The sequence below is a fragment of the Centruroides vittatus genome, unplaced genomic scaffold, assembly GCF_030686945.1.
Source record: "Centruroides vittatus isolate TY-2023 unplaced genomic scaffold, ASM3068694v2 scaffold_932, whole genome shotgun sequence".
Taxonomy (NCBI): Eukaryota; Metazoa; Arthropoda; class Arachnida; order Scorpiones; family Buthidae; genus Centruroides; species Centruroides vittatus.
The window spans coordinates 1,000,708-1,019,316 of record NW_027122721.1 but is presented as its reverse complement, the minus strand read 5'-3'; the positions used below and the strand labels follow the sequence as shown (position 1 = coordinate 1,019,316).

The 18,609-nt window shown below is 29.8% G+C and overlaps 1 protein-coding gene and 1 long non-coding RNA gene across 3 annotated transcripts in view; both read left to right on the top strand.

The window, feature by feature from the left end:
* The window catches only part of LOC136990417 (beta-hexosaminidase subunit alpha-like), a 376,498-nt gene that overhangs the window by 7,892 nt on the left and 349,997 nt on the right, over window positions 1–18,609 (top strand). For both annotated transcript variants that reach the window (XM_067288809.1, XM_067288808.1), the window contains exons 4-9: window positions 430–540; window positions 7,681–7,782; window positions 8,161–8,269; window positions 9,871–10,075; window positions 11,854–11,940; window positions 15,603–15,675. In XM_067288809.1, the coding sequence (XP_067144910.1) occupies window positions 430–540; window positions 7,681–7,782; window positions 8,161–8,269; window positions 9,871–10,075; window positions 11,854–11,940; window positions 15,603–15,675 (687 nt within the window). The remainder of the gene's footprint in view (window positions 1–429; window positions 541–7,680; window positions 7,783–8,160; window positions 8,270–9,870; window positions 10,076–11,853; window positions 11,941–15,602; window positions 15,676–18,609) is intronic.
* On the top strand, window positions 2,456–3,794 carry LOC136990423 (uncharacterized). The gene is made up of 2 exons (XR_010883059.1): window positions 2,456–3,395; window positions 3,472–3,794. It is a non-coding gene; the product is annotated as an uncharacterized lncRNA (long non-coding RNA).

The window sequence follows — 18,609 nt, the reverse complement described above, 5'->3', positions numbered from 1 at the left end:
TTTCAAGGTGAAATCTCATCCTTACAGCATATGTTGAATAAATTTTTTTATTATATTGTATCGTAGAAAAGTCGTAATATTGACTATTATTACAATTTATTTTTTTAATAGCTAATTTTTCAATAAAACAGAAATTTATAAAAATATTATTTTACATTACTAGTAATATCGGTAGTATTTAAATGTGAATAGTATGGAATCATTATAATTTTGAATTATTTATTTATTGTTAAAATTTTAATTTGTTATAACATATTAATCTTTACACATTTAATCATTTTAAAAATAAAAATGTTTGCTAAAAAACCAGAATTAAGAATAATAAAAATATAGAGTTTTTACTTCTATGTACGAGTCTAAAAATGTATGTAATTACATTTGACTATATAGAATTTTTACTAAAGAATTTTATATTTTTTATGTTTTTAGTTCATTGTCAATTCTACACTTATTCTGGATTTTCCAAGATTTTCACATCGTGGTGTTCTTCTTGATACTTCAAGACATTTTGTTCCAGTGAATATTTTACTGCAAAATCTGGTAATTTTAAAAATTGTTTTTCTGAAAATTAATTCAACTAAATTAAATGTTTTCAGTTAATTAATTAGAATTTTAATCTTTTTTTTTTTTTTTTCAAAATCTCAAGTAATTAGTTAGAAAATATAATATATAAGCGCATTTTATACAGCAATAGTAACATTAAAAACTATACAGGTTATAATAGTGTTTACATTAATACAAGCTGTGTTAAAATATTAGTTTAATGTAGGTTAAATTCATCCTCTGTCTAAATTTTATTACAAGTACTCCTCACTTTACGACCGAGTTCCATTCCGATGACTACGTCGTTAAGCAAATTGGTCGATAAGTGAGGAGCTTGCGCCGGGAATATAGGATCATTGTAAAATTATCCAAATTATGCAACAAACTTCAAATTTATTCATAAAAAGACTATTATAGTATGCTATTAGCATATTATAGTACGCTTAGTGCGCATGTCACCATTCGCCACTGACCAACACTCAAGCTGAGAAAGGGGATTCCCCGAATTGCAGGTCGAAAGTCAATTGGTCATAAGTGCGAGTGGTTGTTAAGCAGATAGGTCGTAAAGTGAGAAATACCTGTATTAAAACAAAAATTAGCCAAAAATAAGTTCATGTACTGGTAGTACAGAAAAGCCAGCTAATATATAAAATTCTTATATTTCAGCAAGAATTCTGTAATTTACTAAATTTGAAATAGATTTTAATAATGATTATAAAATACACTTTACACCAACATTCAAATAAAATAAGATAATTAACACTCTAGTGTTGTAGCATTACAGTCACGATTTTTTATACTTTAGACATATCCGCTAGCACTCTTAATAGCTTATAGCCACCGTCCTCGGGCCAAAAATCGAATACGATTGATTTTCGAACATTCGGTTTTCTAAAGTGCTAGCGAGTACGTATATAAAAAATCGTGATTGTAACGCCACAACACTAAAGTGTTAATTATTTTATTTTATTAGATTTTAATAATTAAAATTATTTGATTGAACTTCCTGTACACAATTCTAGCATCCAAAAATGTTTATACAGTATTATATAACAATAATACAGAATTTGTTCAATAATTTCTCTTTGATTTTATTATTTTGTTTCTCACTTTTTTGCTTCATTTAGTTGAGTTAATAATGCCTGTCCATCTTTATCTTGCACTTTCTTCTATATAACTGTGTTTTTGCAAGAATAAAAATACACTGAAACCTTTTAAATCAGCAAACCTTCACTTTAATACACATTACATTAGCTGACATGCATTAAATAAATTGTATTTTAACTAATTAAAGTGTAGTTTCCATTTTTAAATATCATTCAAGATTTTTATATTTGATACTTGATGTTTCATTTAATTTTAAAACATTAGATTTCTGTAAAACAGTTTGATGTTGACCATTGAATATGGTTGAAAGAATTAGCTGATGTTCATTAAAGTGAAAGTTTGCTGATTTTAAAAGGTTTCGGTGTATTTTTGTTTTTGTATGTCTACTGAAGCAGTTAAATTCTGCATCAGTTATTTTTTCTACATTTTATGAACATGTTTTCTAGAGCAGGTTTGTCAATAATTTCAAATTGAAATTTGATTTCAAGTATAAATATATTTGAATAAATATTTATAATAGCGCTAATATTACAGATATATTATTTACAGATTTTTCATGATAATGTTTAGAAATATATTAATCTTTTAACTTTCATGGCTGTTATATAACAGAGAGACAGTATGAAAATGGGTCAAAAAAATGAACCCTTCCAAGACTTTACAGTTTTGGACTTGAGACTTTTACACATAGAGAAAAAAAATCTCCCAAATAGCTTTTTTCATTTCTCAATGTATGGATGTTAGTGTGTATGGGGCATGATTTTTTTCATCCACTTTGAAACTTAATAACTCCTGTGCCCAGGGCCGGCCATCGGGGGGTGCGGCGGATGCTACGCACCGGGGCCCCGCGATTGAGGGGGCCCCAACATTATCAAGAATGCACACGAAAACTTGACAATATTCCTATCGTTATCAGTATGACGAAAAGTACATTTTATCGTAAACATTATTATTGTAGATCTCTGAATTTCGACAATCTTTAAACTAATTCTCGATGATGCGAATGTTTAGTTTTTGTTATTTGATTCGGGGAACTCCCGAGGATCCCCACCTAAATTCGACTTTTTAAAAAAAATTTCAAAACCATATAGCCCGCGTTAAGAAATGAAAATAATACTGTGGCCGTCGGCCATATAAAATTATACGATTTATGTATTCGTTTGTCATAAAAATTTGTCTTTCCACTTTTTTCCCGATACTACAAATATTCGAGTAGAAAGTAACCGGTTTCGACTTATTTCTACTTAAGAAGTAGTTAAATAATTAAGCGATTAGGGAATTGGGGACATAAACAAAACCCCGATGAAAGAGCCGGAATATTACTTAAACAAAAGCTTAACCGAACCAATATACAGCCGAGTATAGTGGGGACTGATTTCTTCGAAATATTGTATTAGATGTAATAAAGACAAATTTTTCCAATTCGACGAGAGTGACCGAAAAGTTGTAAATTTTGGAAATTTCCGTGGACAACACCTGGTCCTAAAACGAATTAGTTAGAAAACAAATGACTTTTAAGTTTAACATATTTAGATTTTTACGGCTATGGTGAGAAACGTTTAAAATTTACAACAGCCCTGTCGCGTCCTTTGAGATATACTAGTGATGCGACAAAAGAGGTATTTGACATTGACCGGTATCAGCACCCTGGGGATTTGGCAGTCCTCTGCAACCGTCTTCGATTCCATCCATTAGCCACTGGTAGGGAGCTATTTGACTAAGTACATTGTTTTAAAATTTTAAAAGTAAAGAATATTTTATATCTTTATGTACTGTACGTTTCTTTGCAAAGCTATATTTAATTATAATTTTCTTTAAAAGTATATTCATATAATTGAAGAATATTTTGTATGTACCAGTACATCCACCACATATTTTATTTCACCGAGTAAGTTTTTATTATTTTACTTTTAATTGTAGCCCTTATATCGTGGCTAGCGATTCGGAATGTAATCGTGATATTAAAAATGCATTTAGAGAAGTCTACGGTTTTTACTGGCTTATCGAATAAACGATACGAATGGAGCCTAGACCATCACTGACGCGCAATTGACTGATTGCCCCTGGATGTCGGCTTCTTACAGAAACACAGCTTCCCTATCATCAAATGTCACGGCACGCCCCTGGTATATAATCGTAGTTTTAATGTTTCTTTTATAATTTCTTCTATCTTTTTTTGTCTGTCTTATTTCTGGAACTTTCGGTCTGACTACAGCCTACAGGTGGGTCCTATTGACAAAGCCGGCGCTTCCTTTGTTTTCCCTCTGTAAGGTGTTGACCTTACAAGTGGTATTACCCGACCGCACGTGGGTCCAATTGACAAGGTCGCGCTTCTTTTGTTCCCACTCTGCTAAAAGATCAATACTTTACAAGGAGCCTCCGAGAAGTTGTGAGAGTTCGAGTTCAGCACGAGAAAGAAAGACGTGTCATACTACAAAACGTTTAATTATTGTTACATCTAATCATGTCCATGCCAAGGAAATATCCCTCTGGGTGTCAAAAAAGAAAATTAGCAGAAAAGAAAAAAGTAGAAAAGCTAAATTTCAAGAAATCACAAGTAGATCTGTTTTCTTGGCTACGAAGTAATTCCAGCAATGAAATTGTTTCGACTTCAGAAGTTACAGTTCAAGCTTCAACTGGAGAAGAAAGTTCCGCACAAACTACACAGTCTTGCAATGAAAATGTTGAAACTGTGAAATTCGTTGAAGAACCGCATGTTTATACAAATATGATCGAATCAGAAAATAACGTCGAAAATGACAATAACGAATATGATCAAATGAACATAAGTGATCCAGATTTATGGCCAAGTATTATAACTGATAAGTTTCGAATGTTTTGTGTTAAAACCGGACCTGTACAACACAAAGGAGTTTTTGCTAAGAATGATGAAGGTAGGTCATTTTCCACTACGTACTACTTTAAAAAAATGCCAAATGGTGAAACCCAGCTTCGCAGCTGGTTAATTTATTCAAAAACGCAAGACTCGGTATTTTGTTTTTGTTGTATACTATTTTCTAAAAGAAGAGGAAATGAACAATCTACACGGTTTATAGGTGGCTATAGTAACTGGAGAAAGCTGTCAACTGTAATTCAAGATCATGAGCGTTCTATTTGTCACTTTAATTCGTTTATTGCTTGGAAAGAATTACTAAAACGACTAAATTTATGTTCGACTATTGATGAAACTAATCAAGTTAATATAAATAAGGAAACGGAACGACTTAAATTACTATTTCAAAGAATTGTAGATGTGATTCTATTTTTAGCATGTAATAATCTTCCACTTCGAGGAACCCATGAAATAATAGGAACGCCTAATAATGGAAATTTTTTAAGTTTAATCGAATTTTTAAGTAAATACGACTCTGTGTTAATGGATCATATAAACAGAATAAAAAATTCGAAAAATAGAATTGTGCATCATTTAGCACATAGATCACAAGAACAAATTATTTCTGCGTTAGGAGATGAAGTCCTTAACAAAATTAAAAACGATATAAAAGCAGCCACATACTATAGTGTCCAAATGGATTGTACTCCTGATATTTCCCATAAGGAACAAACTTCAGTTATTATTAGGTATGTAAATTTTGAAGAGAAAAGATTAATTATAAATGAGTCATTTATAAGGTTTATTGAAGCAACTGATGTGACTGGAGAAGGACTAGCAAAAACTCTATTGAAAACATTAAGTGAGCTTGATTTAGATATTATGAATTGCAGAGGGCAGGGATACGACAACGGTAGCAACATGAAAGGGAAATATAAAGGTGTACAATCTAGAATAATTGCTCTAAACCCTCATGCAATATATGTGCCTTGCCTATCACACTCTTTTAATTTATTAATTTGTGATGCCGCTTCCAGCAGTATATATTGTAAAAATTTTTTTGGGATATTGCAACGTTTATATTGCTTATTTTCTGCATCTACAAAGAGATGGGAAATTCTACAAAAACATTTAAACATTACTCTTAAACCATTATGTGACACTCGTTGGGAAGCCAAAATAGATTCGGTTAAAGCAGTGTATACACAGTTTGAACAAACTTGTAATGCCCTAGAAGAATTTATTTATGTAAGTAACGATAATACAGCGGTATCCGAAGCTAAAAGTCTATTGGATTCAATACAAGAAATGCCATTTATTTTATGTTTAGTAGTATGGTTTGCAATGTTGTCTAAAATCAACGCAATCAATATACTATTTCAAGCAAAAACAATTATTCTTGAGTCGGCTTTTAATTTAGTCAATAAAATTAAAACTGAAATCCAAAATTTAAGAACAAAATTTAACACATTTTTAGACGAAGCAAAAGTGCTAGCACGTAATTTAAATATTTCAGAACATTTTCCTGAAAAACGAATACGAAAAAGAAAAAGGTTATATTCCGAAATAGCAGAAGATGAAGTTATAGAAAACCCGGTAGAGGAATTTAGATGTTATTTTTTTTAACACTCTAATTGATACGGTTATTGTACAAATAGAAGATAGATTTAAAAGTATACCAAATATTATTTCTGATTTCAAATTAATCACTGATATGAAAACCTTAGAAAAACATGAATTAGAAAAATGTTCCAAAAACTTTGTAAATTTTTATAACAAAGATGTAGATGAAAACCTAATCCAGGAAATTGGTTTGCTACGGGATTTGATTTTGAATGAAAGGGATGTAAATAACGCACAAGATATATTGCAATACATACTAAATAATAATTATAATGAGTTATTTCTAAATGTATTAACTGTATTAAAACTTTTCTTTACGTTGCCAGTTACTATAGCAAGTGCTGAGCGCTCTTTCAGCAAATTAAAATTAATAAAGAATTATCTTCGATCCAGCATGTGTGCAGAACGCTTAAATGCACTTGCTATATTAAGCATCGAAAAAGAAATTGCAAAAAATTGTAATTTTTCTGAAGTAATTAATGTATTAGCAAGAACAAAATCACGCTTTAAATAAACATGCATTAATATATGTTCGTGTTTGTAAATTTTTTTATTTTAGAAAAACATTTGGGCCCAAATAGTTTCTTGCACCCGGGCCCCTTTATCGAGAAGGCCGGCCCTGCCTGTGCCTTCTGTTGAAAATTTCTGAAATTTTGCAGGAAGATTTGCATATTGGGGATCGGTGCTATTAAATTTTGATGGTTAAAGGTCAAGGGAATAGGAAGATAGGGAGTCGTGTCATATCTCGAGTGTGGTCAGACTTAATGAAAATTTTACTCACTATTTGCATTTACAATTTTTGATAAAACTCATCTCTACCCTTAAAATTAAGCTTTCTGCAATTTTATAACAATTAATAATATAAAAATTGTTTAAATAAAATATTATAAAAGATGCACCTACACACAATTTTAAATGTTTTTGCTGGGAAAGTTATGCATCTTATCACTGGATTTTCACTTTGAGCACTGTAGAGACACTGTTGATCACTATTTGGAGCATTAATTTTTTGTGGCATATACTTATTTAACAGTATATATTTTTAAAATTTAAAATAAAAATACCATAGAATTTAAACACTAAAAAAAAGATTAAGATGATTTTTTAAAATTTGTCCGTGAAAAACTTCTACATCAAGTTCTACTGTACATGAATTATTAACAAAAAATAATAAATATATATTTAAAATTATCTTTTATTATCTATTACCAGAAAAATTTAATGATGTAGAATGATAAACTGTATGTTGAAAATACAATTAAGATGTAACATGTCCAATAGTATAAATATTTTTTAAACCAATTCTTTTATATTTTTTTTAATTTTCTAGATTTATTACAACAATTGAATATTTTATTTTTGTATTTTTAATTTTTCAGAATTTAAGCTCAAATTTAAATATATATGAACTGTCATATTATCATACATAGACATAATTATGAAATTATAATTTGGAAACAAAATCATTGTTATTTATAAATAGGAGTATGAAATGTTAATAATAAAGTATCTTTATTTTATTTAAATTTTTAAACATTAAATGCATTTAAAATAAACTCTCTAATAAATTACAGGATGCTATGGCACAAAATAAAATGAATGTTTTCCATTGGCATATCGTTGATGATCAGTCTTTTCCATATGTCAGCAAAGCATTTCCTAACTTGAGTGCTAAGGTAAGTAAGAATAAAATACATAGAGATATGGTAAATGTTTTAGAATTAAAATTTTACACTGGAAATACTGAAAATAAAACCAAACAATAAAATATGTGTTGTTAAAAGTTATGTAAAGCAGTAAAAAAAAAATTCAGTTTTACTTTTAATTAATGGAATAAATTCCATTTTTATAAACTTTTTCCTTTCTATAAGTTTGAACTTTTAATATACTTAATTTTTACTATTTGATATTATTTTCAGATATATGTAAGTTCTAGTTAAGTGATCTGAATCACACTCTATAGTTCCAAATATTTAAAATAAATGAATTATGCAAACTAGTATAATTAATTTAGATTTATTAATTTAGAAAATGAAAACTTTTAATATTTTTAGGGTGCATTCAATCCAAAAACACATATATATTCAGTGTCTGATGTAGCTAATGTAATCAACTATGCCAGAGAAAGAGGAATTAGGGTAGTACCCGAATTTGACACTCCAGGTACGATGATCTGATGTCTTGTTAGATTATATAAATTAATAAATTCTCTAACTCTGTAAATAATAATATTAGATTGACACATTCACTTTGAGAAAGTGAACTTCTACATTACAAGCACTTTGTACTGACCCACTTTTTTTAATTTTAACTCTTTCCATTCTGTGGGCACTAAGAGGGTCTCTTTTTAGCAAGCCCATTATGGATTTGGCCAGGTCCACAATGGGGCGGCCAGGTGGTGAGGGATGGGGCCCGACATATCCAAACGGACTACCCCCGAAAAATTCCTGGGGATTTTTCAACCCGTTTGGATCTGAACCAGAGTCTCTCAGAGTGGTAGGCTGCTACCTTGACCGCTTGGCCATCCAGCCGTCTGTACTGACCCACTCATGAGCATTGTGAAAGTTTGCTGTTTCTTGCTTGGAAAATTTTATTTATTTTTAAGAAAGTTTTTTTTTATATTCTTAGAAGTGTACAATAAATAATATTACTTTTATGTAATTTCTTTGACTTTTTTACATATGTATACAGTAAACAAACAAAATGTAAAATTTTTCTTTTGCACACAGCTAGTAATATCCCACTTTGTGGAGGATGTTCTTCTTCATTTAGGATTAAAATAATGCAACTATGTATTTGTGACGATAACTAAATTTGAAATTTGCATAAAAAAATACAGTATAGATTATAAAAATTAGAAATTTGCTGTTTTAAAGTTTTAAATCGTAGATAATAGAATATGATTATTTTAAACAAAACAAAATCAATTAATATATTTGTCCTTCAACTTATAAAATGTCTCATCTGAAAGAGAAGTCACATTTAAAGTAGGATTAAATTTATTAGTATATTCTTTGTCTAAAAATGTTAAGCTGCAGAAATTACTTCTGTTTACACATATATGATAACTGAAAACTAAAGTTCTATTTTAGGAAAGATATAACAACTAAAAACAATGTTTAAATACTATTAATTTCTTATTTTTTCTTTATAAATGAACATATTTATAGTACTTTCCAAATCTTTTTTTATATCTCAGTCTGCATTTTCTTCCACATTTCTTGCTTTGGATTTAGTGGAAGTTGCTAAATGGTGTTCTTTTAATAACCATATTTTTATCTTTTCCTTTCAAAATATTATCATTAGTGCTTCTCCATATTTTATTTCTTAACAAGAACATAGAGGAGAAAGACAATTGCCAGAGTATTATCCACTCATCTAAAGGTGGAGTCCCAATCAGCACTTTGCATTTATTGTGGCCAATAGTGCTCAAGTTCATTTCATTTCTTTTTATTGTGCTAGTCACCAGACTTCTCACTTGAAAATATAATTTTTTTACTGAGTAATTGCCAGTACATGCTGGCTATTGATATGGCATACTGATATCTTCTCTCATTTTAAGGAAAAATAAGCTTACCACTAATACTTTAAACAAATAAAATAATAAAATTATTTTTTCTCCGTCATTTTATTTTTAAAATTTATAACCATCAAAAAATTAACTCTCACTATTCATTTATTAATAATAAACATACTTAAACATAAATTAAGTTTCTTCTTTTTTTTATTTAAATTGTAATTGAAGATTTTATTTAATAATTTAGGTCATACATTATCTTGGGGAAAGGGACAGCCTGACTTATTGACACCCTGTTATAAAAATGGAGTACCAGACGGTACATATGGACCAATTGATCCAACTGTAGAAAGTTCATATAAATTTCTTAATTCATTCTTCTCAGAAGTTGCAAAAGTTTTTCCAGATACTTACCTTCATTTAGGAGGAGATGAAGTTAGCTTTGATTGTTGGTAATGAATAAATTAATAATATATAAATTTAGTAAATAGACAGCTTAATTCATGCAAAAAAAATTTTTATTTGAAGTATTTTCTGTCATAATTTAGCCATTTGCATAACTTATTATAAACATACAAGTTGCCAGAATTAAACTGTCTGTTCTCATCATTGCGGTACTAAATCTTGACGACTTTTATTAATAACATTTATTGTAAATATATACAACTGAATGAATTCATACAGAATATATGTTATCATTTATCTTCTTCAGAGTTATAAAAATTATTTTAATTTATTCATTCTTCAAATTACTAGTCTTAAGTAAACATCATAATGTACATTAAGTAATTTCTTTGTATTATTAAGTTATTTTCCTTAGTAAATCAATCAGTAGCTGCTTGGTAATATTAGTCTTCTTGTCTTGGTAATGCTAATCTTCTATTGTGGAAGAATTGATTTCAATTATGATCTATGCTGTACATTTTATTTTAGTAGTATAAGTGTGTGTGTAATGATACTCATCCCATCCCATATCCATGTTGTTGCCATTGCAGATCAGATCCATCCATAATGATCAAGCTTACTGTATGGTATCTCATGTGGTAGCAGATCAGTCAACCTTTAATATCATTGAAATAGATTATTAGATATAGTTAATTTTTATTTATTTATAGTAAACTACTCTTAAAATCAATGAGCTTCCAGAAAATATACATGTGAATTAAGAAATTGTGGAAAAGATTTTTTAAAATTCAAAAATTTTATATGAATTCATCAAAAAATATTTAATTATTTATATAATATATAATGTATTTTCTGTTCTCTAGAATAAAAACATAATTAACTCTTTATATGCTTATAAGTATTTACTGAAGATGAAAGTACTGAATTATAATGTCTGTGAAATGTAGAAAAAAGTAATTAAATTGATTTAGCCAAATAATGATAATTAATAACAATAAAAAAATATGAATTATATCAGTATCCAAAATAGAAATAACAATTCCTATATAAAAAGTTAAAACATTTTGCTTAAATGTTGTAAGAATTGTTATCAGTTGAAATAAGATCATAAATACTGTTGACTAACCTTAAACTTCTGTCAATTTCTCTAAACATCAAAATTCTTTCAGCCTTTCTATGTTTATTTTTTAAAATTTGTTTTATATCTTGTAAAAAATATAAACAGCAATTACTTTTTAAATATTTAAAGTCTGTTTAGAATACTAATAACTGTGTTTTAATTTTAATGTACCTGTACATGTTATACCAGATACTAGTTTTATTCAAATAATAACCACATCTAGTGTTTGAGGATTTCTGAAATCTTTGAAAAGCAATGTAAAATTAATAAATGTCCGTAAACTCTACGATTGGTAGGTACCGTGTTTATTTTACAAACAAATTTGCACATTTCATTTTCTATTATAAATTTACAATAGATGCATTTTTTAAAATTATTTTCTTATTACCGATATGTAGAAAGTATTAATAACACACTCATTGTAAATAAAGATATCAGTTGCATTTCAAATATAATTTATGTTAAAAAGTCCAAATTTTCATTGATAAATATTTAAATACTTCATTAATAACAGGCATCAAATGGGTGTATGCACAGGAAATAACAACTGTCCTCGAATAGTAACCATAGAGAATATGCAATTTTAAATAGTAGCCATGGATATTATTCGAATAAAACCAGTATATCATATAAATATTAATGTTTAGCATCAATAAAATTATATTTTATTCAAAGAAATGAATCACAATTTAATTAAAATTTCAGGAAAAGTAATCCAAATATCACTGCTTTTATGAAAAAACAAAAATTTGGAGTTGATTATTCAAAATTAGAAGAATATTACGAGACAAGGTAAATGATATCTAATTTTTTTTTATAACAATTAATCAACTCTAAAATATAAATAGATATATATTTAACATCAGCACAATATTTATTATGAAAATATGGCATTGCAGTATAACAAAATGCAATTATGGGTATGAATTATTAAGACTTATAATTTGTTAATTAGCCTAAATTAAAATTTATGGAAGAAATTATACAAATCAAAGTCTTGACAAGGATTAATATTTATTATTATTATTGTTACATTCACTTCACTTCATTAAGTAGCATTGCTGTTAACTAGGAAGAATTACAAATTTTTCCAGATTGTAAGTTTTAATAATTTTTAAAATATAAATTGGTTTTGTTAGATATTGAATATTTTTAAATGTTATTTTAATCTTATAATCAAATTTCTACTTTTTTCTTCATTATTAACTTGGCATGCACCATTAGAAATTTGCTGAATGGTTTGTCATTGTCAGCAAAAACGACAAAGTAGGACGGTGACAAGTTGGCAGTGTTTAAAATTATACTGAATTAACAAATGTAAATTGTTCATGCTATCATGTAGTTAATCATTCTATTTTATGCTGAATTAACTTGGTAAATTCTTTAACATTTTTATTGCATACTAAATAAAGAAGTTTTAATAATTTCATATAAAGAAAATGAACAAAATTTTCACTAAAATTTAATTTTAAAATGCTGTAAAAATTATTAAAAGTAAGCAAATTATTTTTGGACTTTCTAGAGAATTAAAATACTGCAGACCCTTGTAATATTATTGAGGAATGATACAAAGTATATTTGTAATCATTTACAATCATCATTACTGTTTTCATAAAGAAAATTTGACAACGTTGATTCTATGACTAGGGAAATAAATGCTGGAGGTTACAAACACGATCCGATTAGAACAATGTTACCCAAATTATATCTTGTTTCACTTAATAGATTCTTGGGAACTATGGTACTGACAATGTTATGTGACGAATTTTTGTATGTTTTTAATACACTTTACTTTCTGATATAAGGTATCTAAAATTAAAAACAGTTTAAGTGTTTCTATGAAATTATTTTGATTATTAAATACATGGATAGTTTTTTAAAATAATTCAAAAATATTTTTGTGATTGTACGAGTGAGATAATTCTCGAAGGAAAGGTAGATCTGATAGTTAATAATAATTATTATTTTATCTGTAAAAAAAACGTGCAGTATTGCTTTTCTTTTGAAAGCAGCATTGGAGAATTGAAACAAAGATGTAACGTCAATTTGAAATTCAGATTTATAGAGGAACTTATATTAATTTAAAAGAGTATCTGTTATAGAGTATTCAGTTTTAATGATAAATATGTTATAAATTATAAATAAAAATCATATATAGATCATTTCACATATCTTGGCCAGACAATGTGCAATACTTAGGACTCTGGAAAATTTAAAAAGTCAAGAGTCCCTTTTTAGTTATGCACAGTGACCTTGTACAAAGATTATAGATAACTCTTTGACAAGTAATCCCTTCACTAAGTAAAAAGTAAATAGACTAAAAATGCAAAGTATCAGGGAAAACAATCCTGTCAAAATTTGTGAAATGAGCTGTAAAATTATGCAAAAGATTTTCTTTTATGATATATTCATTGACAAAAAAGTTATACACCAAGAAAAGATTTAGAATTTTGTAAAGCTCAATTTACATAGTTCTAAATGATTACAGTTGTGGTCTGATTGCATGCCATGTAATGGGGTTCCAGTATTCTATAAAAAAGGCTGGCAGAAGCTCATTGTGTTCAGGAATTTTTAGTGTTCTTCAAATACCAGGCGTATCTGTACAATGCAGTCAAAGACATTACGAGGCAGCATTTTCTAGACTCTGTCAAATTAAGAGAAGCAGGATGACCATTTGCTGAAGTGCCTGCCATCTAGACTGTTACAACCTGATTGTGATAGCAGATTCATGAGGCCACATACAAGTCTGAGACGTCTAGAGTCTGCTTGCCACGATCACATCTCCTAGTGATCTGAAACAATCACAAACAGCTGCAACTGTGAACTTTATCTACTATCCAAAGATAGGTGGAAGCCTCACTACAAAATCCTGTCACTTCCCAAAAGTTTGGATGCACAGTAACTGATATGCCTCATGTCTGTATGACTCTATCCAGGCAAGAGATGGTCCTGCAAAGTAGTACGGGTTTCTTTAAACTTTGTTTTGTTCCACAGAGAATTATCCTTTGATTCATTTGATTCTAATGCCTTCTTTTTTTGTTAATGGGTATATTGCTTTTTCTATATAGAGAGTATAATTGTAAACAATTTTAAACTTGTAAACTAATGCAAATTGACTTCTCAGTTTATAAAGATAGAGGATAGAAGTTAACCAAAAGTAGATACTTTTTCAGCTTCAGTATTATGTCAGGAAGCCAAATTTTCAACAGCCTAAGTTCCTATCTGTCTTTCTATGCAAATATTAAATGGTACTGTCCAAGTAATTGTCATTAGAATATGCAAATAATGAAAATTAATTTTCAATAAGAACACAACAATGCCTAGCATTTCATTAATTCTGGAGCGACTCAGCCAGGCTAAGCTTACTGATATATTTTTGATATAGTAGTGCTAATGAAAACAGTAGAGCACAGAAAATCATTGGCCTTAAATTTGTTAACTGAAGGTGTTCCTCATCATTCAGGTCTTCACTTTGATCATTGTTGATTGTGAGAAAATAGTTCATTCATAGACAACAGTAAATAATGGATGCCCTTGTATAGTTTTCACACCATAACGATTTGAAAATGATGCCTTTATTAGTACCAGAGCAATTGCTCTGGTACTAATAGAGGCCCATGTGAACTGAGGGATAGTATGGAAGGTCATCCACAAGAACAATTTTCAACCTGTATCATCCTGTACGTACACATATTTTTCTGAGTTTTCTAGTTTGTTTCTTTGCCAAAGCAGATAATATGACAATTTTATAAAATTTTGGATGTTTGCTGACAAAGTCTCTTTCATTCAAAGGAGTGTACAATGCAAATTACACCTAAGTTCTTAGGTGTATTTGGGCACCTAAGAACTCATGAGTAATGTTTAGTCCTAAACATCAACAATGCAGTTACCTAAGCTATCAGAACTGCTTGAAAATGTTCCTATAGTTTCAGCAGAATGGTACTCTGGCTCATGAGCATCTTTATTGCATATTTGGACATCAGTGGATTGGAAGAGTTAGGTCTGTAGATTTGTTGTTGCTAGACTTTCTGTGGAATCATATAAAAACTGTGTGCAGAACAACTGATGTAGCTTAAGCCAGAACTGTTACATAATCAGGAACAATTCAAAAATAATCACACATTTTTGAAAGTGTACAGGAGTGGGATTTTATACAACACCATGATCTTTTCTGTGAATCTGTAGTTTGTTTTAATTGTTCTACTACTATTATTTTTTTTATAATTAAATTAATAGTACTTAGCTTTACAAACCAGAAGCAGCTTCTCAATAGAACACGAGAGTAGCAAAAGCAACCCTGCTTTTCAGTGAACTTTGAATTAATTTACAAGATGTAAATATGAGATCAATTTCATCCATTGTAAGGTTAAAATTGTCTATAATTGCTTCCTCTACAACTACCTACACAACTTTTGAGTACTGTACATAATATTGACACATTTTTTTTCAAACAGAATATTGCAATTAGCTTCTGCTTTGAAGAAAAGTTATATTATATGGCAAGAAGTCTTTGATAATAAAGTTCAGGTAAGTAAATGTTAGTTTTAAAGAAAACAAGTACTAAATAATCTAATCCAGTACAGTAGAACCTCTATTATCCAGACTAATTGGGGATGAAGGTAGTCCAGATAAGGAAAAATCTTGATAATCGAAAAAAAAAAATTGACAGTGAAAGACATGTACTGTACAGAGTGGTGATATTCGAAATAATTAACAAAGGGTTCGCTAGCAGAAAATTTTTCCCTAACAATCACCGACAAACGAAATGGAAGTTTTGGCTAGAAATAAATACAACAACTTTTCTTGCAATATATCTAACGATCAGTGGCGTATTTGGAACATAATGAACCCTGGGTGATGATGAGATAATAGTATTTTAGTGCTGTCGACCTTTTTTTCCAGGCAGAGAAATTTTTCACTCCGAATGGCACTGCTGATAATAGACAGATGTCATCGTCTCTCGAAATACAATATCCTTTTTATTTCGCTGTCCATAGCCTGACACGTGTTCCACAGCTATCTTGTATTATCTCGCGCGCGTGAGATTGTGGGATCTCTCTTATGACTGGATCTAGTTTCAAGAACTCTCTTGAATCGATCGCGATTAAACCTCGTTTCGGTCGAGATTGAAATGGTTGAGAGAGATCGCACCAAGACATAGTCCCGACCTTGCTCACAATCTAGATTGAAATGCTAGGTGCGAATGGGGTATAAGGATCTAGTTTAGTAGTATTACAGAGTATAATATGTATATTTTAATATATTTTAAAAAAAAACAAAACCACTGAGAAATGTTCCGTGTATTTAACAAGGTTCGGAAAACTGAAAATTTTAACAACGGGTTTGGCCGAACCTGTACGAACCCACTGAATATCACCACTGACTGTACATTAAGTATGAATAATTTTTATTTGTCTAGTTTTATATATAGCTTCAATATTAAATTATTTTTTATTAAGAAATTCAATTATTGATTTTTGTTTAAAGCTAGCTGTTCTTTTTGAAGCTGCTAAATCGCAAATACTTTTAACACACTATAAGTTGTCCTGAGTTACACTTTTCTTAGCTCTCAAACCACTTCATGGCGACATATAAGCACTGAAAAGCTTCAGAATGTGTAGGACCAATATCTCTTTCTTCACAGATCTCGTCTTCGTCTTCTTGATCTTGTTCATCTGAGGCAGATATTTCTTTAATTATTTCCTCATCATTCAAAATTTGGAATCCAGGATCGTTCGCATTGCAATTTAACCACTCGCATTACATCTTCTTCGTCACATTCAGCACATATTGAAATTTGTGCTATTACTTCCGCAATGTCTCCTATTACCGGTTTCTACTATGTTACTGGAATTTACTAATGGTCTTTTCAAAATTTTGTTCCATGCATTCCATCACGTACGTAAAACAGTGTCGCAATTTGCCAAGTGCAAATCATCAAATTCGTACAATTTTTGTTTATTTTGAACAATCTGGATAATAGAGGTTCTACTGTAGTTTGTTTAGTTTGACATAAACTTTTCATTTAACTCACAAATCAAAAACTGACCTGCTTAATATCATATCCAAGAAAACATCATTTTTGTAACCAAATGGAAGCATGGTCCTCCTATTAAAAATGTTAATGATGATAACTAGAGCTTGTCTTAAACTAATTGAATCCAATAAGGTCCAAACTACTAAAAAATTTACACTGCAAGTTCTATTTTTTTATTTTTAATAATCTTAATAAGGCTCCATATTTGGTAAGAACAAAAGTAATTAACTGCTGAATTATTGTTTGTATATGATTAGCTTTTTGTAAATTGTAAATAATGTCAGTTATAGAATAATAAAGTGTTTTAAAGCTTGATTTATTTTTGATTCTATACAATCCATGTAAAAATATCATATGCACGCATGTTCCTGCCATTCATGCAGTTTATGACTGGTTCAAATGTAACTTGGTACACATGATTACTCAAGCACCATCCTTCTATTTAACATAGTGTATTGATCTTAACAGCCTAAGTATATTAGATGGCTGTGTCCACCCCTACAACAGGTGTGTAAGAATAATAGCATACATCAGCAAATGCAAATTGACTTTAAATGCAAACTTGTACAAAATAGCCAAGGATATAAAAGAACACTTGAAATATGAGGTGATAAAAGGCTTTCTGAATTGAGGGATTCCTGGTGATGGCACATGGGGAATTTGCAGAAAAGTTTGATTGGAATAGAAGTACCGTGTTGAAATATGCTCCCTTCAGGGACACATGGATATCCAAAACAACAATCTGGTCTGCAACAACAAGTCTGCCTTTCTCGATATTTCATAGACTGCAAGTATACAGATGAAATCCTGCATGTGAAAAAAATCAAAGCCAGGAAAGACCTGAAGTTTTCCCTAAGACTACTCATATCAGATGAAAAAGAAAGGTGCAACCACTGCTGAAATGCTATCACAAACCTGTCAGGCTTATGTTTGCTAAAAAAACCATCAGTGCCAGGACAAAGAATGGCAGGTTGTTGTCTTTTCAAACAAAAAGTGGTTTAATTTCAATGGTCCAGATGGCTATCGATACTATTGGCATGATATCAGGAAGGAGGCAGTTGTGTGTTCCCAATGGGTAGCTAGATAAAGCTCTGTCCAAAGACCACCCATATCTGCACAATGTGGAAAGACAGATGTAATTGTACTTAAGAATCACAATAACTTTAAAATGTACCAGTACAACATATGGTGAAAAACTGGAAAGAGATAACTGCATCTTCCAACAAGATGGTGGCATTTTTCATCAATCATATCAACAAGAGACTTCTTCCATTTAAATGAAGTACACCTTGAATGGCCAGCATTCTAGACCTTAATCTAATTGAAAATTTGTTCATCAGGTTTATGCAAACCAGAAGCCAATTCAGCAGAATCAAAGCAGTTCGGGAAGAAATACCATTGCAATGTCTCCAGTCTTTGATTAC